Here is a 25,618-nt window from a genome sequence, read left to right as displayed (position 1 = left end):
TGATGTGTACATTTCAAAATCACCTTGTGGATGACACTGCTTCAGTGTATGACCCCATTTGACCTTAGGTTGATAGACTGTAATTATTGAGATATATTTTCAAATACCTTTATTAATGAGGTTGAAGTATACACACGTTCATAGTTATACCTGTGATAGCACATTTTGGTTGGTCATAGGTAGTGACCTGACTGCATGGCAGCTGTTTTCTAGTATGTATTTTGTGATTCATGACAAACATTTCATACTTCAGATACATACCTTCTGAAAGATTTCAAAGTTGACATGAGTAAAATACATAGATACAGCATAGTTTCACTTGGTAATATGATAAAAAGCTATCAATTTAAATATCTGTAAAAAGTTATTTTATTTAGAGTACTCGTGTAAATCTGCTTCTGTCAGATTAGTATCATGTCAAATAGAGCCTCAGGTTTTCCAGGTATCTTGCTCTGCTTTCATTCAGGTGAATTTTCCACAGGATTACATTATTTTGTTCCATAAAGACTTAAAATTCTCCCATTCCTGCAGGAATGGGAATGTAATATGACTGATTGCAATAACATGATTTTTGGATACTTACTGATCTGAGAAATCCCCTCAAATCTGTGTACCCTTTTCTGTGAGTTCAGAATTACTGAAATCTATTACGGTTACCAGAAAATTATGTAGAATGGAAACAAATGTTAATTTTCAGATACATTTTTAGAATTATGTGGCTGAGTAACTGAAGGATAACTCTGTTTATTGGAAAGTATTGGTATTTCTAGAAAGGGTGATGTTTCCTCTCTCTTCCATATCTCTCTCCTCATACTGACTGATTTTATGCAGCTGCCAAAATGCATCTTTTTGGTCAGGTTCAGATAGAGGAGCGATCCATGGAGCACTGACTACATTGCTTGGCAGGTATTCTTAATTTTCTGTGAGCTTTCTATTACTAAGAGCCATAGCTTTCTGATACAGTCACTTGGCAGTGGAAAGCTGCCATGCATAACTCTCCAGTTTTGTAGCCTTTGTCACTAATCAGCTCTCAAAAGCTCTTGGAATTAGGTGAATGAAGAAAATATTGCTTGAATGTTTCTGTCTTATTTTGAGCCATTTGCTTACGAGTATAAAGTGAGCATCTATGTAAATAGCCTTCCTCAGATTATATTTTCTTTCTTATACTGGAATCTCTCTTGTGATAAATAGCAAGGCTACTGCTCACTATGCACCAACACCTGGGAATAATAATGCAAAAATAACAGTGAGAAACTGCAGAGCATCTGCTCTTGACATTAACTTTCCTCAGTTTGACAAACTGCCACTACCAGATGTTAGTCATATGTGGTTTTTTTCCACTGGAGATGGCAGCCTTCCTGCCTCTCTCTTTGCCTCTAGTAGCTTCAGTGCCCTTTGGAGAATACATTAAAACAATTGTGTCACCGCAACGGTTGCTTGGAATCACCACTATGCTGTGCTGTCCTTAGGATTATCAAACAAGATGGGATAATTTTAAAACTTGGAAAACCGGAGTAATGTTTAAGCTCTGCATATTTTTTTTCTTATGAGGATCATCATAGTTGTACAACAAACATGAACCTCAGGGACTGTAGAAGTCCACTTAATTCTTGACCAAAGGCTTAGTGTTTTAATTCACAGAGCAACAGCAATATTGTACAGCAATAGCTACTCTTGTCCTGTGTATTTCCTATTGGAAAACATGAACATCTATTCACAGATCTAAATAAACCAGAACTGACTACAAATATTTGTAACTAAGAACTTAATAGGATACACTGCCAAATCTGTGCTTTCTTCTGCTCCCCCTGACTGTGTAATGCTTGGAACACATCTGCAAATTTAGTCTACATTCATTTAAAACATAGGCTAGTTTAGTATTATAAAAGCAAACTTTTTTTTTTTTTTTTTTTTTCTCTGGCTTTGTGATAAATCTGTTTTGTGGAAGAATGATGTTGCATGTGTGGTAGAATGTTTTTCAAAGCTTTACAAAACACCATGTCAACTATCAAACAGGCCATTCATCAGCATTTCTTGTTTTTACAAAGACATGTTGCTTAGGTTTTCTTAAGCACTGGGCTCCATTTATCCTTCTTTTCTGGCTTGAAGAGACATCATTGAAGAGACATACATTAAGAGCCCTTCTAAATTATTCCTGGGGTACATATTGACCCTGTTTCATTTACAGAGCCCCATTATACTGCCAGTGCCAGGGAGCAGGGCTCTGTGCCATCCAACTGTTTGCTGCCACATGGCACCAGACAACCAGGATCTGTACAGCATAGAATCAGTGTCCCCCTTTGCTAGACATAACATCGTTATGTTTCTATGTTATGCTTACTATTAGACTACTAGATATGGCAAGTAACACCTGCTTTTGGGGATCTGTCGATACTTGACTTGTGTGCATTCAAGTCTGCTCTGCAAAGCGTGCTTGTCTGTAACTTTGTTCAGTGGAGTTTTCCTGGCATTAGCAGGTTTTTACTCCTAATAGATACTTTTAGTTTTCACATTGTGCTTCCCCCCTGCCTTCCCCACTTTGTTCTATCTCTAACTTGAAGATTATTTTAGTCCTAAATAAAAGGAACCTCTGTCAAATGAGAGTTTGGAGAAGAATGTGGTTATCGGTCACTTCTCTCTTCTCCCTAGTTCTAATATAATTGAGATGAGAATTCGTGCTCGTCATACAAAGATCATAGAAAACAGTTTTTGTTAAATATTTAGGACACTTAAGGCTTGTGTGCGTGATTCAGAATGTTGGCTCTCAGTTTTTATGTGTGAGTAATGCATAAAGCAAAAAAAAAGTTACAAAAGCAAATTGTAATTTTTAAAAAGTTCTTTTAATTTTAGATTTCCATTTTATTTTCTCATTATGAAAAGTGTCCATGTGATAAAGTGTACTGATACATGATACAAAGGATACATAATACAAGGGTAATACTCTTTAGTCTTTTCTTCTCTTTGTATCCTCGTTTGCCAACTTGGCTTTAAAAGAAAGCAAAATTAACTTTGATCTACATTAAGATACATTTGAAGGAAACCTAGATGACAATGTACAGTGAGTCATTATGGCTTTTCAGTGAGTCTTCTTAGGAGATCCAAAATTAAAAACAGCATAAAGACATTTGATGATCTATTTGAGAGCAGTTAGAAAGCAGCTCTTTAAAAAAAAAAATCCTTGTATTGAAGAATGATTTCTTTATGTCATATATATGATGCAGTGGGCCAAATAAACATAAATTTTATGTGGTTTAGCTATCTTGAGTGTTCCTCATTTAGCTATCATTTATATGACAAAAGACCTTATGGCCACAGTAAAATACTCATAACCCTCAGGCCAAATCTGTGTACAGAAAATCTACTGCTGGGTATATTGGAAGACATATGGGAAAGATAACTTCTTCAGTTTGTGTATAGATACTGTCTCTGTGTGAATTGTCTGTGTACAGACTGATTATCTGGCGAGTTGTATTCTTCCAAATAAGCATTTTGGAAACTCTGAAAAATTAGATGGTTTAGATACATTCTTGTAAAAGTCCACATCTGTTATTTCAAGTGGAAATATGTAAATGTTATCTGTATACTGTTAGATGGGTGATTCTCATGCATTTTAAATTATTGGATGACAAGACATTATATTTGATGCCATGTGGATATTAGAATTTTTCCAAGTGCTAATTTCTCTGTGATGCATATGAAAAAAAATGGCATCTATGTGTCTTTGTACTAATTTTATAAATGTTTTTCTTTAAACAGAAAATTAAGTTCCCAGTTTGCAAATTTAATTTCCACCCATAAATCAGTCTCTGTCAAAACCAAGAAAAAGTGGCCTTAATCCATGTTTTCAAAATTGATATGACAACAAGAGATAGTCTTGTAGAAACATAGCAATTTGCATTGTTTGGCATGACAGGTATTTTTGTACTTTATTTTTCAAGTGCAGTATTTGTGCTCATGTCAAACAAATTAAACTCCTAAGGCTGAATTTACTCATGATACACCAAATCGCTGCATATACAAACACAGTCTCAGCAAACTGGGCTTTTTTTTTTTTCTTTTTCTTTTTAATCTGTTTTAAAAAAATCTCACAGCACCATTATAGTAAGTTTATCTGTTGTTTTCAGGTTGATCCCCTGTTTACAGTGCCTGCACCTCCACCTCCGATTTCCAGCAGTATCACACCTCAGATTCTGCCTTCCTACTTTTCCCCATCTTCATCCAATATTGCAGCACCAGTCGAGCAGCTTTTGGTACGGACTCGTTCAGTGGGTGTAAATACTTGCGAGGTTGGAGTAGTAACAGAACCCGAATGCCTTGGACCCTGTGAGCCTGGGACCAGCGTGAACTTGGAAGGAATTGTGTGGCATGAAACTGAAGAAGGTAAATTGTTTTTTCTGTTAGGTTTTTCTGTGAGATATGTTAACAAGAAGAGGCTTTGCTGTATCTGACTGGGTGCTAAATAAGGGTTTGCTGGTCTGTTGGGACAACATTATGTACAATGGCAGTCACAGTTTTATGGTTGAACTAGTGAGGTTTTTTTAAAAAACAAATAGCAGTTTTTTTATTATTTAAGAAACTATATTTTCCATATGACCTACTATGTAACCTGAGTTAACAACAACATTGTTTCCTATTACTATATTGAGAAACACACATGAAGAAATAGCTAGTAGGATAGCATAAGCACACTATATAAATGTATCTCATAAGAGGAGTGTATATTATGGGAGTGGATATAAAAATTATTTATATGAAAACTTAGAAAGCTGAATATTTTGGAATTCAGACACTATGATCAAGAAAATGCCACCATTACATAACAATAGAAGCCTCAAAAACCCTGCAGAAATTCAATTTGAAGTGATTATTTTTTGCATTTTGGTTATTTGAAACACGCTTTAAGCGGAAGGCATTATTGCTCAAAGTGTTCCACCTGGTGAAGAAGTGCTATCTAAATCAGAGTGATTTCTTTAATATCCTTTAAAGGCAGTTGGCCAAGTCATGTGCTGGAGAGTTTTGGGGAATAGTAAATGTTGATTTGCCATGATTCAGAACAAAGTAAGTAGAAAGAGGATTGCACTATAATCTGCAGATTTTTCCATTTTGGTTCTCAGAAGCTCATTATTAGAATACCATCTTTCTCCTATTAATACTAAAAGTACTGCATGTGTACACTAAACTGCAATTTTTGGTTTAATGATAGTGACTCTTTACAGTTATAGGTGCTTGAGAATCTTCCTGTGATTGTTCTTATGTTTGTTTTGAAGATTATTTAATTTTTAGTGATCTACCTCCCTCAACAGTGAAAACAGGATTATTTACAAAAGGATGTAATGTAAGAATACAGCCGTGCATTGCCTCATGATAAATCCTGACATTCTTCATACTCAAAATGGCATTTGCTCCTTTGCAATGATATATAAGACCTCACCAAAGTGCTCTACACTGTCCTCTCAGAAATCAATAGAGAGAGTCAGATTTACTTGCTTTTATATGCTTTCATCCATCTATCTTTCTCTCTGTATATGTCTGCAGCAGATTCATAAGGTAGATTGATCCTTTTAGATTGTTTTTAAAGCACAGTATAAATTCTGTTTTAAAATATCCCTGCTGAGATGACTGCCCGTTAGCAGCTCCAGTCTTCCTTGACTGGCCTGTATTAACCAGAGTTGGAATGTGTGGGCGTTAACTGGGTTGACATGAAAGAGCAGTAGCTGTTAATAGTGTTATTCTTGCTGAATAAACTAAACTTCTGACCCCCACTGAATTTAAGAAGCCTGCCTTGTTAAAGTTTTGGCACCAGAAATGAAGTATGAAAAAAGTGCATTCTGGTCAGGATCACATTCCATTTACCAGTTTCTCAGCGCTCCACTGGTTTAAAAATTTGTTAGCTAATAGTAATTAACTCCCTTAAACATTTCCCAGTTTGTCAAAAACAATTTTCTGAAACAGCTCAGGAGTTCAAAGCTGCAGTGTTTGAGTGGAGCAGTTTTGAATGTGCCTGTTTTCACAGCTTTACAAATGTTGTTTGGCAACACTATGACTATGAGTGACTACAATGAGATATAAAATGGGATTCTAAAATCCTGTAGCTAGACTGAAGATAATTTATATTCTTTCATATTGTATGGTTTGCACTGTGCTCTTTGTGTTTTACAGTTTCAGATTCTGCTGACTGAAGAAAGCAACATAAATTTTACTCTGTTTTTCCCAGTGTTCAGAATCAGCATGTATTAAGAAAAATGAGTTCCTAATGAAAATTTTTGCATTTTAATTAACTTTTGACATTTTGGGGCACACATATATGTTCATATTTAGCTGTTTCCAAATTTTCTGACATCTTCATGAAAGCAGCTGTATAGCAGCCATTTCTGCCAAATTTTAGAAAACAGGGTGTAGATGGGTCTTCTATTTGTCTTTAACAGAGGGAAGATTACCAAATACTAATTTTCTGCAGTTATTATTTTGACTTAAATGAGGCCAGAACATAACCTTTCCTAAACTGGGGTAAATCCAGAGAACTTTAACTGAATTACTTGTAATTGGTGATATCTAAAATAATCTTGATGTTCACAATGACCGACTGAAATATAAATTTGTTTTGTGGTGCCCATGTGTTTCTTTCATCTGCACTTCCCTCTCTGCTTTCCAAAACCTAATAAAAACACACATGCAAACTGAAATCTATCTAGCTATCTATTTATACAATAATCTTTTAACATAAAATAATTCTGAGAAGCTAAGGTATGAAAATTTGACCTTGGTTTGTGTTTTAAAATATTTTAATTATTTTGTATCTGATTTAGCCACTCTGTAAGATGAGTTTTGAGGTTGTCAGAATAGGCCTGTAGGATATCTGCATTCTCTATGACATATGGGAATGATGAACCAAATGTGCCACTGAGCAGCCTTCATATGCTGCAGCAACTAGCAGTGGAAATGCAAATACAGAAAGGATGTGGTGATAACAGTTATTATAATAAGAATAGTAGAGTAAGATGAAATCAGAGCATTTATGTAGAACTCATTATTAGATTTAATAGATGCTTTACAGAGGAGAAGGTGTATACTTGAGAATTCTTGTTTTGAAGGTTTTTGGTGTCTGAAATAACCAATTTTCTTTTAGGAACATTAAGCAAGTTGTCATATTCTGTTGTATTTGTTTTTCAAGGTCATAAAAAGGATGGTGTTTGGTTTTATTAGTCATATTTTCAAGATAATAACTTCAAAGGCGGGGGAGGGGGGGGAGCGTTGGGGAAAGCAGCACTGGACAAAACTGTGTCATATCAAAGATAGCATTATTACTAAAGCTCTTTTCATTTACTCAATGCCCATCCATTCAGTTGACTTGATCAGCAGATTTAATAACTCAGACCATTTTTCCCAGAGTGTTTCAATCTTAAGACATGTAGAGGGAAGCTGGAATCTGAAATCTGTCACATTTTATTTCAGGACTTTTTAACTAACCATAGCTGGTTACTCATATAATTGACTGAGACTGCTGATTGTCACATGAGCTTTTCTCAGTTGTGCTATTAAGTTGTTTGGTGGTTGATTTCTACATATGTATGATGGAGGCATGTTTCATCTGTGTAATGACCTTGTTTGGATTTGACTAAATAATGTGTCCAAAGTGGTGTTAGTGACTGTAGAAAAAATATTGAAGAAACGAGTTGAGGCTGCCCTTTAGTAGTGGAATGAGAAATGGTTATGGTCAAGTCAACCTAAAAGTTGGCAACTGATGTGGAAATCTGACATGAGAAACTACCATCCAGTAATGCAGAATTTGTTCATAAAAATCAGCTTGGTAGTGTTACTGAGTGTACTTTTTTGTTTGGTTGGTTCTTTTGGTACTCTGGCAAACAGCTGCTAAAAGTCTGTACTTCTATACTGAGAAATAATGTTTATCTAAAATAAGGTACTTGCTAAATTGTGTAATTATCTTCTGGGAAAACAGTTTTTGAAGAGAGTAGTAATTGTTTCTTACTGCCTGGAGGAAATAAAAAATACCTAGAAAAAACAAATAATGGGGAAATTAGTTGTATTTTTTAAAGTGTCCTCTTATCAGGGTTAGTTTGTAGATGTGTGTAACTTGATATTAATTGTCAAATATAAGGAATCTTCTAAATCTCTGAAATCTGGCAGGATCATTTCCAGGGTATCTGTAATTTAATCTAGCACCAGTTCCGGCCCAACAACCAGCTTTTATTTTTTTTAGAATCAGTGGAAAGTTAACATTTCTGCAGAAATTTGTAGTAGAAAAGAGAATGTATAACTGACAAAGAGGCATACTGCTACTTGCTGTGTATGGGTTTCCCAGCCTGTTGCTTTTACAACTAATATTCATAGATGTTGTTTTAAAAATGTATCTGTTGCACAGAACTGACATGAATTCCTCCCTGTCTTACTATGTGGTGTTAGTTTGAGAAAACTATTTAAAAAGAACAGTCTGTTTTAAATGTCTTCGGTTATATATGTGTTTGTGCTAGTGTGTATAAGTAAGGGTGTGTATGTATCTGTAGAAATAGAAGAATGAGAAGTAGTGCCAATGTCTCTGATTCCCTTAGCAATTTTTGTGGTTTAACAACCATGTTTTCCTACATTCCACAATACAAAGGCATGATGAAACAATGAAACTTGTAATGTTGAAAGCTGTGTCAAATATGTAAATAAACAAATGCAGAAATTAGAGCTTTTTCTTTTAAATCTGTTGTATGAAAGAACATTACAATAATACATATGAATTCAGTTAAACATTATTAAATCACACTGTTGTCTTAAGCTCAAGCAACATTTATAGAGAAAGATAATACTATTTATTAAATCAAGTGATGCAGTCATAAAAAAACAGGTAAGCTTTCAGACTAGATGCATTTGTATTCTGTCCCTTCTCTGTGATGTAGACCATTGACTTGCTAGATACAGGAAGCAGTGGTTGATACTGTTGACCATCATATTCAGTTCAAAATTGAAGGACAGTGGGTATTTTTACAGGAGAAAAGCATAAAGATAACCATTGCTCAAAAAACAGGCCTTGCTATGTCCATGTTACAGAGAAGCAGTTTGCGGAGAAGACAGATTTTTTTTTAGCTAGCTGTGCAAGCAGAACATCTAAAATCCAACTATTTTTTACTGTCATGTGAGTCAACTGCTGACCAGTGTGAATGTCAGCCAGTAACAAAACTACCATCTGTTAAGAAAAAGCCTATGCATGTTTGTATTTTGAGATGTTTTGTTATTTTTTCCTCTTTTTACTGTCTATGATATCACAACTAGTGATTTAAGGAAGCTGGAGGTAGGCAGTTTGTTACAGTATTATCTAAGGTGCTTGGACTCTGACACATATTACATGTTATGTAGAAACTTGCAGCAAAGAGAAATTATCGATATCTCACAATGGGAGGCCACAGGTTTGTCATTTATGGAAGCTCTAGCTACTTTACAAAAGGTGCTTGGGAGATTGTACTTTGAGACATACACAACATAGACTATCTGAGAAATGTTTTAAGAGTTAAACATTACAGGATTCAGACTGTGAGAGGATTTAGCTGTAGGTACACTGAGGTTTGTTTGATCTTCTCAACAGTTTGCCTCATCTATCAGTGTATGTGCTTGTTTTTAGGAACTGACACTGTTCTGTAACGGGTTTCTGCAGTGTTTCTTGTACATTTGTTTGAAATGTACAGTGCTGGCCAGTGTTAGATGCAAGAAATGGGCTAGATGGACCACTTGGTCAAAGCCAGTATGGCAGTAATTTAATTTTGATCTATATAATTGTTACAACGTATTTGTGCTGAGAGAACCAAAAAGGGAACTGCTTTTGACTGAAATTTAGAGTGATTTGTGTTGAAAGATTTAAGATCATCAAGTCCAACTGTTAACCTAGTACTGCCAAATCCACCACTAAGCCATGTCCCTAAGCACATCTACATGTCTTTGAAATACTTCCAGTGTTGGTGACTCAACCCAAGCAGCCTGTTCCAGTGCCTGACAAAAGTTTTTATGAAGAAATTTTTCCTCATATCCAGTCTAAACCTCCCCTGGCACAACTTGAGGCTGTTTCTTCTTTTTCTATTACTTGCTACTTTGGAGAAGAGACCAACCCACACCTTGCCACAATGGCATGCTAGGTAGCTGTAAAGAGTGGGAAGGTCTCCTCTCAATTTTTCTCCGTGCTAAAAAAACCCAGTTCTCTTGGCTTCTCCTCATAAGAGAAAGTCACTCAAAGCCTTCAGTTTCCTAATTAGGCAACTACTGTAGTCTATTTTATACAGTTTTAATCTAAAATAAATTAAGCAAATACTGATTGTAGAGCTAGACCCCTGCGTGTCCATAGAAGCCCCTTAAAATGGTTTAAAACCATCGGGACAGGCTCTTATGAACCGGGCGTACATGTGTGAGTTGGTGTAGCTTTAATGAGTTGCCATAATTGAACTGGACTATGATAACCAAACCTTTGCAGGCTCTGTTCACAGTGAACAATAGATAAATCATGTCAGTATAAACCTTCTCAGTGAAGGGGAAATTCAGAATAGGTTATGGATATTCCCTGCTGGCAGAGCTGTGTGTCAGATGGAAGATAGTTTGACCTCCTTGAGTTTCATTCTGATTCTTATACACAGCACTCTTTTTTCCAGAAACAGTCATTAATTTAAATTAAGTTTAAAGCATAAAACATTGTGGTTTTTTTTTTAAGTTAAAAGCCTTAAAAAAGTTGTCTAGGTGAGGGAAAACATCACAGATCAGAGAAGATCTGTAACAGGGAAAAAAAAAAAAAAGGTGAAAATTGAACCACTGCTGATGTCCAGGCTTTCTTAATGTGGTGGAGGAGTCAAACTAGTTCATCATCTCTTTCATCCCTTCCAACATCATTGCTTCAGAAGACTTTTCAAGACTGCAAACCACCACTGGAAGAAGAGCACTTAGAAAATTTGTGGAGAGATGCTGTTAAGTATTAAATTTGGTATTTAAATGTCAGCATTCCTCCTTGAACATATACAGACCACAGTGTGTAATTGGTGCTAGTCCTACAACTTTGTAGTGAGGCTGTACATCTTGATTGCATGGAGGGGTGCATGATTTGTTTACTGCCTAGTGCCTGTCTTGTTGCTTCACTCTTACAGATATAGATGTAATGCTAAGCAGAGCATAGGCACAGTACAGTTGCAACATCTGACCAAAAAGATCTGAAGGTTCTTATTTAGCCAGGGCAGTAATGGCCAGCTTATCTAAAGGGACCTGACAAATGCCACATTTTACAGCTCGGTGAGAAGACTGGGTGTGACTTGCTTGGCATAACCAAAAGCAGAGAATGAAGAATCTTAACAAATTCCAGACAGTGTTTGCGGAAAAAGCTGGATATTGCCAGACTGCTGCAGAGGAAGACTTGCTTGTACATACATAGAAAATTACCCCTTTTAAAAACAAGCATATGGGGGCAGGAAGGGTACATAGGAAAATGGAGGAGGATGATTGAGATTGGAAACATTTGCTTAGAACTATTTGAAAGTGAAACTGAGGCTCCTCAAGCAGTGAGGTTATCAACACTGAAGGAGTTGCTTTAAGAAAAGCAAGTTTTGAGCATTTACTGCTCAAAAGCAGAATCTCAGTAACAGCAGATTGCTTAGAAGTTAGACTGTCCCAGTGCAAAATTATTGCAACATGTGGTATTTGGATTTGTAGAGAGTAGGGGGCAGAGACAACTGCTAATGAATAAAGTTTGTGTGCGTGCGAGTGTTTTTTTTACTGAATAAATACCACTGGGGTAAGGAATGAAAGCACAACTGAAATGGTATCTTTACCTGGTATGGTTCAGATATTAAACCACTTACTTAAAGATGTTCTCACAGTGACTTTAATTATGTACAAGGCTTAACTAGTTAGGACAAGCTGTGGTCTTCTAATTTTGTTACACTCATAGGTATTGCTGATAATAGCAGAGCAAGTGACATCAAAACGCCTTGCATTTGTGCAAGGCGTTTGACATGGTCCCACATGACATCCTGGTCTGCAAATTTAGAAGACATGGATTTGTCAGATGGACCACTCAGTGGATAAGTAATTGGCTGGATGGCCACACTCACAGAGCTGTGGTCAATGGTTCAGTGTCCAAGTAGAGGCAAGTAACAAGTGGCGTTCCTCAGGGGTCATTGGACCAGTGCTGTTTAACATCTTTGAGATGTGGACAGTGAGATTGAGTGTATCTTCAATAAGTTTGATGATACCAAGCTATGTGGAGTAGTTGACACTGTACAGGGAAGGGATGCCATCCAGAGGGACCCTGACAAGCTGGAGAGGTGGGCCAGTGCCAACCTCAAGACATTCAGCAGGGCCAAGTGCAAGGTCCTGTACCTGGGTTGGCAGAACCCCAGCCATAAATACAGACTGGTGGGAGAATGGCTAGAGAGCAGTCTGTAAGGAAGAGGACTCGAGGGTGTTAGTAGATGAGAAGCTCCATGAGCCACCAGTGTGCACTGCAGCCCAGAGGGCCAGTTGTGTCCTGGGCTGCACCAAAAGAAGTGTGGCCAGCAGGGCCAAGGAGGTGATTCTGCCCTCTACTCTGAGCTGGTGAGACCCCACCTGGAATACTGTGTGCAGCTCTGGAGTCCACAGCACAGGAAAGACATGGAGCTGTTGGAGAGCGTCCAGAGAAGGGCTACAAAGATGATCAAAGGGCTGGAGCAGCTCCCCTATGAAGACAGGAAGTTGTGGGTATTCAGCCTGGGGAAGAGAAAGCTCCAGAGAGACCTTATGGCAGGCTCCCAGTACCTGAAGAGGGCTTTCAGGAAAGCTGGGGCGGGGAGCCTTTCCCCAGAGAAGGTAGTGATAAGAGAAGGGGTAGCAGTTTTAAACTGAAAGAGGGGAGATTTAGGTTAGGCATCAGGAAGAAATTCTTCACCATAAGAGTAGTAAGGTGCTGGAATAGGTTGCCCAGGGAGGTTGTGGGAGCCCCCACCCTGGAGATGTTCAAGGCCAGGTTGGATGAGGCTTTGTGCAGCCTGGTCTAGTGTGATGTGTCCTTGCTTACATCAGGGAGGTTGGAACCTTTTGACCGTTAAAGTCCCTTCCAACGTTAACCATTCTATGATTTAATCTTCTGCAGTAGTGAATGAGAGGTCTCTCAGGTGCTGGAGTGTATGTTTTCACTAATACAGATTAATATCCATTTATTTATTTATTTATTTATTTGCTTTTCAGGCTACATAGTGAAAAGCTGCTTTTGGCATTAGAACTAACTTGCCTGTATAAGATCAGTAGCTGGCCAACAACCGGCTTTTATTTTTTTAGAATCAGTGGAAAGTTAACATTTTGTAATCCCAAGGGCATATTCATAATGGGTATAACTAGCTGCTAGCCTGGAAACCTTGGTAAAAAGAAGCAGCCCAAAAAGCAAAAGGTAACCCTCAATTCAAAAATTTTGAACAGGAACAAGTTCTTTGGCTTTCAGGGTTACTAAAAAATTGCAGCTTATATTTTTGTTCTAAAAGAGGGAGACAGGAAAGGTAGAGGTTGAGGGTGAAGACAAAGAATATAAAAAAAGTTCAAGGAAACTAGTTTTCTTCATTTAGACTGAAAAACTAGGTCTAGAATTACTAAGGCTAGTGTTGCAATGGAAACCACATTTGAGTTTTACATCCCCAAATGCCGTGAGATTTAGGGGGGAAAAAACCTAACCAGTATTAGAGCACTTTGCTTTAAAATTGGTTTTGGTTGTTTGTTTGTTTAAGGAGCCTTCTCTTTTTTTTTTTTTTTTCCTTTTGCCCAGCTTTTTTGTTCTTTGTTTATTTTAATAGATGTCAGTTACTTGTTCAGCTTCGTTGGGAAGAAGGGCTTTGCTTGGAGTGTTATTTTAGGGTATTTAGGTGATTTTATTGTTTCTGTATGAGCATCAACAGGCAAATAAGGCTGTTTACCTTTTCTCCAGCCACTTAGCCAACGGTATAAACAGCTCCATTAATAAAATGGAACAGAAGTTAGTTGTCAGGAGACAGCAATTCTGTAGCCGGTCCTTAATGCAGAGAACAAGTGTTGTGAGGAATGGGTTTCAAGGAGGGGAAGTTGCCGATCAATCTTCAATTAATCTAGAGGTGGCTTTTCTTCCCCAGTCACTTAGAATTGCTGCATTTAAGTAGGTTGAAACAAGTAATTGCGTTTTACTGCCTGTTTACTTTCCCCTACAGTGACTGAACCTGTACTTCTTAACCTTGCATTCATGTTGAGCTGGCTTTTGTGGATCAAAAGCCTGAGGCTATGTGACCCCCTCTAGTTGGGAGACTTTAGAAACAGAAAGAAAGAGTCTCATGTTTCAGTAAAGGAACTGTCTTCCTTAGTGAAGAGATAAACTGATGTCATTTTTTAGCAGATTATGACTTCTAGTGTATGCTGTGTTTTGGGGTTTTTGTGGGTTTATTTGTTTGTTTGTTTTTTAAAAGCTTACTTCTTAGGTTATTCTTTATTTTGTTCAAGTCCTGAAAGTTATGACTGTAGACTCTGGTTTCTGAGAAAGTTTCGCAATGAATTAATATTTCCTTCCTGTGAAAATTTTGTTCAAAATGCTACTGGAGGCTAAAGTTAAACCAGTACAATTTTGCCTGCATCCAAGCTAGTTTTATCTCGAAGAACTGCTGCCTATTAGTAGACCTCATTTAGCTTCAGGCTAAGAAGAAAAGTATTGCTGGTTACAAGCCTCAGCAATAAAACTTTTTTTTTTTTTCTTTTTTTTTTTTTCCCCTGGGTTTCAACAGTTCCCAGGTATTTAGAGGTGATAAAACCTGAGCTAAGACCAGTGGAAACTAGTAATGTTTGTTACTTAATGAAAATAAAATACTTTTTCTGAATTCAGAGAGGATGACATTTCAGCACAGTATGTATACACTTGAAAAAGTTTTCCATTATTCTGTTCTTGTATGAGGGAAAGAAAAAGTTCTACTTGGTACTCATAAAAACTAAGAATTATGTATTTTTAAGCACATCTGACCTGTGTGACTCTAAAGTGCCACTGTAGTTTAGTTCTTTGGCAGGAGCTGATTTCTGAGCTTTTTCAACTTCACTAAGTTTTTTCAAACCTCAGCTAGGCCCCAGTTTTTCCAGAGTGGAGGGCTACTGAAGATGGGAATGAAAGATCTTGGTTTTGAAAGAGAGCAACATAGTAATTTCTTTCTCATTCAAGTGGCTAGTTAGGGTTTGTTAGACTTAGCTGTAAAAGTGTTCGAACATGGTTCTGGTGGGAAGAGAAAAGGCAGCAGTGAGGTTGTCCTCACATGTGCTGGTGGACTACTGAGAGATCTCCACAATGCTTTCGGTATCTGCTGATCCAGCATTCATTGAATTGCATGCATTTTCTTCCAGACTAGCTCTTTTGGAAAATTCACATCTTACTGGGTGTTGTTTTTAAGGTGTTTTGAGTGTATGTGTCTCCCAAAAGCTGTGCAGACTCGTTTATTTGAATTTTCCTTTCTCCAGTACTAGAGGTTCTTGATGGCTTTGACCACTGCGCTGTTATACCAAGTGTACGGCCTCTTGCTGACCAGGGAAACTGCAGATGTCTGCAGACTTGAAATGGACTTTGGATGACTATACCTCCCCTGCAAACATGTCCATGTTGACAGTGGGAATGAAGTTGTGTAGTGTTTTAGTCACTTACTTCATAATACTCAGCCTGGAAGTTTTTCCAAAACAGCTGACAGGCAGTTTCTCTACTAAGATAAGGAATAAAGGTGGCACAGAGGTTCACATTTACCAGCTGATGGTGCCTTTTTATGAAACATGAACCAGAAGGCTAACACCATTTCTTCTTATCTTGATTCTACCCACTCAAGTGGCACATGAAATTAGTAAAAATAAACGGGGAGAGGGACTCTGAATGGGCAGGAGTATATCTGTGCTTGTTTTTGCTCCAAGGCAGTGGACAGTGGTTGGGTTACAAATGGTTGTGTTGGTCTAGACAAACAAGTCACAGGAAAAAAAACTTAAAGAAAATGTTGTTGGTTTTTTTTGTATTTTTTTTTTAATTTTTTATTTATTTTTTTTTAATCCCCAAAGCTTTATCTTCAAAGAGCACAGTTAGTAATGCTGTTGTGAAAAGAAACCTCCTTGGACAGACAGCTTGATGCAAGCAAAGCTGCTAATTTGTTTCCAGCTTCAAGGAGATTTAGAGTCTTTGCATCCTTGGCAGAAACACACAATGTAATTGTTTCCCTTTCCCCTAATCTTCAGTCTAGCTGTATTGGATTAGTTTAGCTAGGAAATGCTGGAATGTTGACTGAAGTAGCTGCACCGGATAGCTTCTACAAACAGGAGAGGAGAAGTTACTCCAGGACTCTTCTGACTTTCCAGTATGTGAGGAGAACACTCACTGTTCTTCCCATGATTACATCTAGTCACAGAAACACTTTAGCACAGAAAGGAAAATAAATTGTTGGGTATGAAAAGGAGGTGACAAAATTAATGTTCTTACATTGGCAATGTTGCTCAGTTATTAAGGGCTCTCTGTAAATTACAGCTTTGCTTTCCTCTATTTTCTGCCTCTTTCTTCTACAAAGTAATTTTGTAAACCTACAATTTAAATATACTTTAAAAAACCTAACTATGCACCAGGAGATTTGTTTGCATTCCTGTTATTCAGTTTGGCACTGTTCGTGGGCAGCAGCTGCTTACACTTTTGGAATATGTGCCATTAACATATCATTAGTATAAACCTAGCTCAATTCACTAAAAATACAATCTTCAGGAAAGGGATATAGCATATCATTGAGCAATTAAATTATGTAGTCAATCCAGTGGTTAAGCTTGGGTCAGCTTCGAAGGGTAAATTTCATTGCTGGGATACATTCCTGGCTATGAATGAATGCATGAATAATCTTTCTTTGAACCTTAAGATGCACAATAGACACAATAACTCTTGAATTGAACTCTCAAGAGTTCAACTGATTTATGGGCAGCTGTTGAAAGTGCTCATAGTAAAATTATTTTTTTTCATCTGTGAAGTAGAAACCGGTAGTATATGAATTGCCATATACCTTTGCAATGGTAGACAGACAAAAGCTGTGCAAGTTGTTACTATAGGATTTTAATTTATAGATTAAAAGACAAAGTAATCATTTTGACATGGTACATAGCCAGAAACCAGGAATCACTTGTCAGGGCTCCAGCAGAAAAATAGCTGAAGGCATTACTGATCTCAACTGTTCAACTAGTTGATCTGTTTAAGTTACCTCCCATTTAGCAGACTCAACAGCAGGGATTGTTGTGTGCTTCTCAGTGCCAGCAAGCTCACAAACCCGCAAAAGCCAGGGCTAGTTTAATTTACAGTAAAGCTGTGATTGCAGGTGACCAAGGATTGTAGATACTTCTGTTTCTACCCTCCCTGCTTCAAGGGCTGTAGCCTCAAGCAAAGGGATGGGGCAAGGAGGGTAGCATCACTCGCTGCATCAAGATTTGGCCAAGTTTATCTACTGGAGGGGTTAGTTTGATAGAAGGATCAAAAGAGGTCTGTTTTGTGATCAGCCATAGGGGCTTGGCACAACACCTTTCACTTCTGGGGGAGAAGGGAACTATTCTTGTCTCTGTATCCATTCCTAAGCTATTGTATCTACATTGCACAGTGCTAGAGGGTTTATTGATTATTGTAAGATCTTCTGCATTATTAAAATTATGTAATGGAAGTTATTTTCTAGGGAGTTCTTTTGAGAATTAGTTGCAGAAGGAGCAATTTGATTTTATTTTCTTTCAGTTAACAGGCCAAGCAGATGGCAAAACAGACCTGGAGTTGTTTTGCTGGCTGACTGCCATGATTCTGTAAATTTTCACTTTTGTGGATATCAAACAGTTTTATTTTTCCGTTTTTGGAAATGTATGCCTGTAAGTCTTTGGGAAATTAATTATTGGTTTCCTGTGAAATATGCACTTGTAATACAAATGTAGCAATGTGCCATGCAGACCCTGTGTTGTGTCAATTAGGAAGTGTGTCATCAGCAAACTCCATAGGCTGTCAAAGGCTCAAAATACCATTCCTTCACAGCTCTCCAGAGAAAGGATTAAAAAATGATAGAAATTTTTACTGCAGTTCAGTACAGTTTTATTGTTTACCTTTGCCACTCAAAAAGCACAAGGTTTGTAACTCTACCCAAATGAGATTTTTAATGGCCTTTGACCTTACACTATTTTGTATTTGAAATTAACAAGGCATTCCCATATGCAAAATCTGTATTAAGTTTGAATTGATTGAAACTTGGAAATCTTGAATTTATTATTCCACAGGGCAAAAAATAAAAAACACAACTAATGATTCACCCTTGGTCTGTCTCCTCTTCACTTTGCTATGCTCTGCACTGCCACACCAGAATGATCTGCAAGAAAAGAGTTACTTCAGCATTTATGAACTGTGGTATTGATTATGACATTGCCACTACTTACACGCCAAAAGAGCTATATCTAAAAATAAAAAATGCTAGGGATTTAAGCACGTGACTGACAGTCTGGGTCATAGTTCTTTTTTTGTAGCTTTTTCCCTGGAAATTTAAAGGACTCGAATTCTCACTGTTGAGTATTTGAATCTTTGAGATCAAAAGGCCTTTCCTTCAAAGAGTTTCATGTTGTTATTTAAATGGTAATTGGCTCGATCCTCAGTTTGACTGCGGCATTTTAACTTTAGCAGGTTTGGGATTTTCATTATTTTCAGTTCCCTGCTTCTAATGGAGGAGGTGATTTGAGGAATGACAAAGATTAATTGCAAATTTGGAAGCTAGTTACTAGTGACAAGAGTTGATAACTTTTGGGAAGACACATATGTTATTAGAACAGCATGTGTTCTGTAATGAATGAATTTGCTGCTGTAATAACCTGCCTATTCTTTACCAGTGACTTTTAAATATCTGGAATAGTTCCTCACTGACAGGTGAACGTTTCTGTATAGCGTGGACTGTCAAATAGACATAAATTATGGGATTTGTTAAACTGCTTGCCTGCAAACTTTTGGTTTTATACAATACTCTCTGGAGAGAAGGATGGTGGCCACAAAGTTCTGATCTCCAGGGAGGCAGTGCTTGAAGAGTAGTACTCCTTGGTGAATACTTTCTACTGTATTCTTTCTCGTGTAGAAAAAGTTATGGTCCCATGATGTTTTTAGGAGACAGAACCAACATTTTGCTTTTCTTGCTATTCACTTCTTGATGAATTTGACTTCAGTTCCTCTCTTGTAAAGTCTATTGCCTTCAGCTGTCAGTGTAGGAAGAAATAAGAAAACTGCTATCTTTGTTGTCCAGTAAAGGCTAAAATACTTTCACAAATGTATTGCTATATGATATCACTGTAATAGAAGTAAGTGAACTGCTGTTGAAGGGCATGATGAGACATGATATTCCCTCTGAGTGGTGACTTGTTTTTCATTCAGAAGAAAAAAAATCAGAAGAAGGGGGGAGGGGGCTGAGGAGTTGAGGGGTGGGAAGGAAAAGTACCGCAGAAGACCCTTAGGTGTAATAACCCCTAAAGTGGCTAAGCCATATTCAGGATTAAAATGTCTTTATGCTAAACATTAAAGAAGAACCTGCAGGCCTGAGTCAGAGAAACAATGAGATGAATATGACAGTTTTCAAAATGCAGCTATTCAGTTGATACATGTAAGGGAGAGAGGCATCTGAGGAGTCTACAGATGGATCTTTGCATGCTGACATAGCACCAAGGACTGCATTAAGAACCTCTGGTGTTTTCTAGCAATGTTAGGGTCATGTTCCTGCTCACATGTTCATTTTCTACTGGCTTTAGACCACCCAACATCATATGTGACCTCCAGTCTTTTTTTCCTGCAATCTCTTTCCTCCCCTCCCCCAAACTTATGCTGCATATGTATTCATGTTTTTGCTCTCTGTTCACAGAGGTATCCAGCTGGGAAAATATAGTGTGTACAATACTCTCTGCCTTCAACTGACATTTTGCATAAATTGCAACAGAAACACTGCTATCAGCAGCTTAATAGCAGGTCGAATACAGCTCTACATATCAAGGCTCAGCAGGACACAGAAACTATGGTTACCAAATTTCCAAAGAGAAAGGGTTGGGAGGGAAAGTTTTTATATAAGAATAATTGGGAATGGGGATGAGAAACATTTAAAATGGACTCATTGAAAGCTGCCTTTTTGAGAAGGGAAAAAAAAAAAAGCATATGGGGCCAACTCAGTGGCTTCAGCATTCGCTTTTTGCTGAATTGTTGCTTTAGAAGACCTCACAAGAGGTTTCTACTATAAGCAGTGAATAAAAAAATAGCAGTGCAAGCCTTTCATCTTTGGTCCTTAAAACCTACACTCCACACCCATTCCTTGCATACTTTTTGAAAAATATGTAATAATTAACTGCTGCTGTAGTATAATTTGTTTATGACAAAAGGTTTGGCTCAGCCACAGCGCATTTATGCAGGAAGAGTTGGTGGAAACAGACTAGCAAATAGTATTATGTTCCAAATCACAGGATTTAATAAGTTTCCATTTTGCCCACAGCACTATTTAAACTCAAATCTTGACTGAAGGTCAGCGTAGGTTAGAATTTTTTTTGTTTGTTTGTTTTATTTTTCTTTGATTGATTTGGAGAGGGCATTAAGTCAGATGAGATCTTATCACAGGTTGGTCTTATCTTTGTGACCATAGCCAAAAGGACAGGAAATAATTATCTTAAGTTGTGGCAAGAGAGATTCAAGAGAGACATTAGAAAAGCATTACTAGCAGCAAGGGTAATGAGGCTGTGGAGTAAATTGTCTAGCAGCTTGCTGAGTCTTCTGCTAAAGGAAAAATCTATGCAAACTTTTTTCAGGATAGATGTTGATAATGCTTCAGGTTTAGGGGGGATGGACTAGACAACTTCTTTGGGTCCTCTCGGCTCTATAGTCCAGTATTTGTAGTATCAGGATAGTTCATAATTGATTTTTTTTGTTTGTTTTTTTACTTCTCACATGTGGATTTCCTAGAAAACTAGGACACACTGTGCCACCTTCTTTATTTTACTTAGATTTAAAATTAGTTGCACAGCATTAGTGAAATATTTTTAAACACCGATAAAAAGGAAATTGTGGTGCGTAAACCAGAGCTATATATAAATTATAGCAGACAGCTATTAATCAAGGGCTTATGGGAACCAAATATGGAACAGAGAACAACCCTCTTATGGACAGCTTAGTAATTAAGAGACCAACTGTTGAATCTGTACAGCTAAGTAAAAAGGGGAGTGTACATCTACTTTTTGCTGGAAAGTTACCGCTGTGTTTGGCTTAAGCTTTCATTTTTCATACCAATACCTACATAGTAAATACCTCATAAATTTGAAGGACGCTTCTCCAATAACCTTTGCTTTTCTGTAATGTAATCTTTAAAAGCTGTCTTAGGAGGAATGAGGGAAGGCAGTGTTATAAACATAGTACAGCATATTGAGATCCAAGAATACCACTGAGTCTCAGTGAAGCACATAAATAATACTAATCTTCCTTCTGTGAGGACAGCTGTTGGTTTCAGTTTGGAGAGTAATAAAGATACACTGCTCTTCATCTTCAGTTTTTCAAACTATTTTCAATTTAATACTTCTCCAGCAGTAAATATGCATTAGCATTTTTGTTTCTTTGTTACTCTGAGGGATATTTGCTGTATGGTGAGTTTTGCTTGGGGAGAAGAAGAAACAATCTTCCAGGTCTCAAAGATACAGACATGAATATTTTATTTATGGCATATATAAGATAGCTAGCAGCCAGCCATAAACAGACAAAAATTCACTCTTAGTCTTTACACTTTTCTCATTTAACATTTATTTCTCAAAATTACATTTGCAGAAGCTTTAATCCACAATAGGAAAGGTCTTCCAGGAGAGAACATCCCCTTATCAATGGAAAAATGTCCTACTTTTGTCGAGTTCCCAAAAGAAATAGAAAGATCTCCATGTTCTTGTGTTCCTTAACAGTTAAAACAAATGTATGGTCTCCACTTGATCTCTAGTACTCTTTTCTGAGTAGGATCCATGACAAAGAAACCTAGCCTCTGTAATCTCTGTAATCTAAGTTGACTGAAGTACCCAAGGGTCATTGGTAGAACCTCTGAACACAGAAGTGTGAAGGGACCAGTCTTTCCATACATTTATCTCACAGACTACTGCAGGGTGACTGTCCATCCCAGGAGATCCCCACTGTCTTCAAGTGTGTAATAAAAAATGCATTGGCTAAATGGAGCCGCATTCACATGTTAGGACTGAGGGAGGTACATTTTGTATTAATTTGATACATACAACTGGTATTCTATGAAAACGGAGGTCCACATGAAATACACAGATTTTTCCATGTGATGATGGCATAATTTAATTTGCTTCCTTCCTGACAGAAACCGCTAGCTGTAGTGGATTAGCAGCTGTTTGAGTGGAAGTTGTTCTAACAAAGATGATCATGTAAGGAGTGATCTGTAGTTTTATATTAGGAGAAAGGTCAGGAAATTAATGCATCAGAGGGTTTGAAGAGAAAGACCAAAACAGTCCCAGAAGCCCTGCTTTTGTGGTCTGTAAGAAGCAGCTTTTTTTCTTGTGGCCAGAGAAAACGTAAATAACAATAAAACATGCAGTGAAGAGTTGTACTTAATCTGACCAAAACACAGAAAGTATTTATCAGTCTTTCTGCTCCTGCTGTTGGAAACATATATTTTCAGTCATTCAGTATATCAGTCCCCCCTTTTTTTTTTTTACACCTATGCAGGGGCTGCAGAAATTTAAAGTAGCTGACAGTTTCAGTATCATAAATGAAAGATTAAGGGTTACACCAGATCTGGTGACAGTTACCCTAGTTCAGAAATCCCATTTCCTTCTTTTTTTCCCCCATCAGTTACACTGTATTGCTAAGCACAATTCACTGTGTAGTAGCAATCAAGTTCACAGACACTCTCATCACAAAGATGGGAAATGAAAATGTTCCTTGCCACACTTTTTAAAGAAATTGCAGATGAGGAGTGGAAGTCAGTATTAGGCTCTTGGCGGTTTTTGTCAGTGTGCTGTGCCCTCTCCAGCATGAGTCTGTGTAACAGAATGAAGGGAAGAATTCTGCTCATTAATTCATGTGACAAGGAAGTGAAACAAACCGCACAGCTTGTACTACAAATTTTTTATTGCTTCATAAATTTTATTGACATAGAAATTAACCAGTTTCCTCTGTGTTTTAAACAGAGGCAGTTTGTGTTTATTGACACAGGGGAAGCTCATCTGTGTTCAAGAATAGATCTGTTTTGTGTTAGAAAAGCCTGCACTTCAGAGATAATTTTAATACTATCATGTATTAACTTGACACACAGTGCTTAAGAATCTGTGGTTTGGGATTTCTTCATTTAATAACAAAAGCTTTTTTACCTGATTTATTTTGCGATAAGTGGCAAAGTCTCAAGAAAGAGGTATCAAATTGTAAGAAAAAACCCATGATGTGCAGCAGACAGGCCAAAGTAAATAAATGTTTTTAAGCATTTCCAAAAACTTTTCAGCACTGCATCCACATTAGGGCTGCTGCCGTGTTTACTGAAGCATTTGAAGGACATTTTCCTGCTTGTTTAGGGAGGAACGTAAGCATGGATGTGCTACATTGTGGCAAACATATTCAAGAATGTTGTTCCTTTAAGCTAAGACTTTTCACCAATAAGAGTTTTAAGCTGCCCTAAAACATATGGAACATACACAGCTTTATTTGGGTGCTTCAGTACAGACAGTTGTGTATTTGAAATAGAAGCTTAATGAGCTGTGACTATCTGAAAAATGAAAATGTATAGGCAGAGCCCTTGAAACGTCACCCATTTCTTTCCTCTATTTTTACAATAATGATTGTACAAGATGGGATTTGCATCTCTGAGCAATGAGTTAAATACTTCCAAATCTCCTTGAAATCAATTTCGTGTGATCATGCATGCAGATTGAAAACCATGACTTTGAGATTTACGTTCTGTGAATAAAATTTACGTTCCCTGAAAAGCAAAGAAGGCTGTCATTTCATGCTTCCTAAGCTTCATTGTCTATTTCCCTTTGGTACACACAAACCCAGTGCGCCTGCGCACAGTTTGGAAGAACAGCTTTCTGCTCTGTCGATTCTGTTTTATAAAAGCTCTGTTTTCTTTATTGCCTTTATCTATTACATCTGTAAAATTTATTTAGGCAATGACAAATTTCTCTTTTGGGTCTGGAGTCTAAAAGAATAACTACTATCAGGCTATTGATAAAAGATTTGTTTGATATGACTGTTCATTATATTGCAAGGATCTGTGGGTGAGGCTAGCTGTCTGAAGCTGCTGTGAGTAGGTGGGTTATGGGCTGTACTTACTGAATATACATCATGCTTCCACAGCCTCTTGTTTTGTTCAGCTAAAATGGATGATGATTTTGGAAGGCTCAGCAAAATCACTGTCAATTTTCTAAATCAGATATTCATTCTGTAGAGCACCCGTGAAAAAAAATAAAATAATTTAGGTTAAATATAGCTGCATTACTTCTCAGCTTTGTTAGCTGACAAGAATAAATTTCCCTTTTAAAAAAATGCTTACGCTGAATGAGGTTTCTGTGAGTGATAGCTAGTTGACAGCACTGTAAACAGGAATCCTTGTAAACTGCAAGTGTACAAGATGCTGCAGTGCTTCTTTTCACACTGCTGTGCCAGTTTTTTTTTGGCCATGTTTTATGTCCCTGTAAAGACAAGAAATTTAATATTACACACATTGTTATTATTTTTAATAAAGTAAATAAGGGAATATTCATAAGAATAAAAATTGAGTAATATTGTGGCTGTTTGATCCACAGTAGCTGCATAAAGAAATTGGAACGTCTGCTATATTTTTAATTTTTTATAATGTTACTCCAGCACTGCTAGTGTTTACTGCTCTGTTTAGTCAGGTGTCCACCTAAATGACTATAAAACTTCAACAAACTACAAATTATGCATTCTTCTCATTCTTCAGGGTGTATGTTTTTAGCTAAAAGCCAGGGAAGGAAACATGCTTTTAGCCTGCACTTGGTCTCCTCTGGTTTTGTATGAAAAGCCACGCCGGACTGAATGACAGCTGAAAAGGCAAGCTGCTGTATCAGGGGAGTTAGCAGAAGGAAGCTTCTCTTCTTTCAGCCAGCACCCTCCCAGAAAGCTCTCTGAAGCTCTTACCCATTGAGTCCAATTGTGAAGCCAGTGCACCAGAAAAAAGGCAGATGAAACAGGTTAATTGAAAGTACCTTGCACTGTCTCAGTACTGATATTTGGGTTTAAGAGAGTAAATAAGTATCAATTTATGGCTATCAATTTCTATTCTGTAACTTAAAATGGGATTATCCTTTCTTAAAAGATAAAGTTATAATGGCAGAATCATCTAAAGCAGCAATTAAGTCAAAGAAAAGAAAAGAAAAGAAAAGAAAAAGAAAAAGGAAAGGAAAGGAAAGGAAAGGAAAGGAAAGGAAAGGAAAAGAAAAGAAAAGAAAAGAAAAGAAAAGAAAAGAAAAGAAAAGAAAAGAAAAGAAAAGAAAAGAAAAGAAAAGAAAAGAAAAGAGAAAAGAAAAGAAAGATGAGCCACTCTATTCCTTCTATTTCTTTAGTACCCAGAGAAACTGGTCTCTGGAGTTACTGTGGTTGGTTACTGGTAGTTGGTAA

General features: G+C 37.3%; 1 protein-coding gene across 1 annotated transcript in view; it reads left to right on the top strand.

The window, feature by feature from the left end:
- Positions 1-25,618, top strand: part of ZNF608 (zinc finger protein 608) — an 80,348-nt gene that overhangs the window by 33,116 nt on the left and 21,614 nt on the right. Inside the window, exon 2 of the mRNA XM_010000482.1 lies at positions 4,125-4,380. Coding sequence (XP_009998784.1) covers positions 4,125-4,380 — 256 coding nt within the window. The remainder of the gene's footprint in view (positions 1-4,124; positions 4,381-25,618) is intronic.

The sequence above is a fragment of the Chaetura pelagica genome, unplaced genomic scaffold (assembly GCF_000747805.2).
Source record: "Chaetura pelagica isolate M959 unplaced genomic scaffold, ChaPel_1.0 scaffold16, whole genome shotgun sequence".
NCBI lineage: Eukaryota > Metazoa > Chordata > Aves > Apodiformes > Apodidae > Chaetura > Chaetura pelagica.
This window is presented reverse-complemented; position numbering and strand designations above follow the sequence as displayed.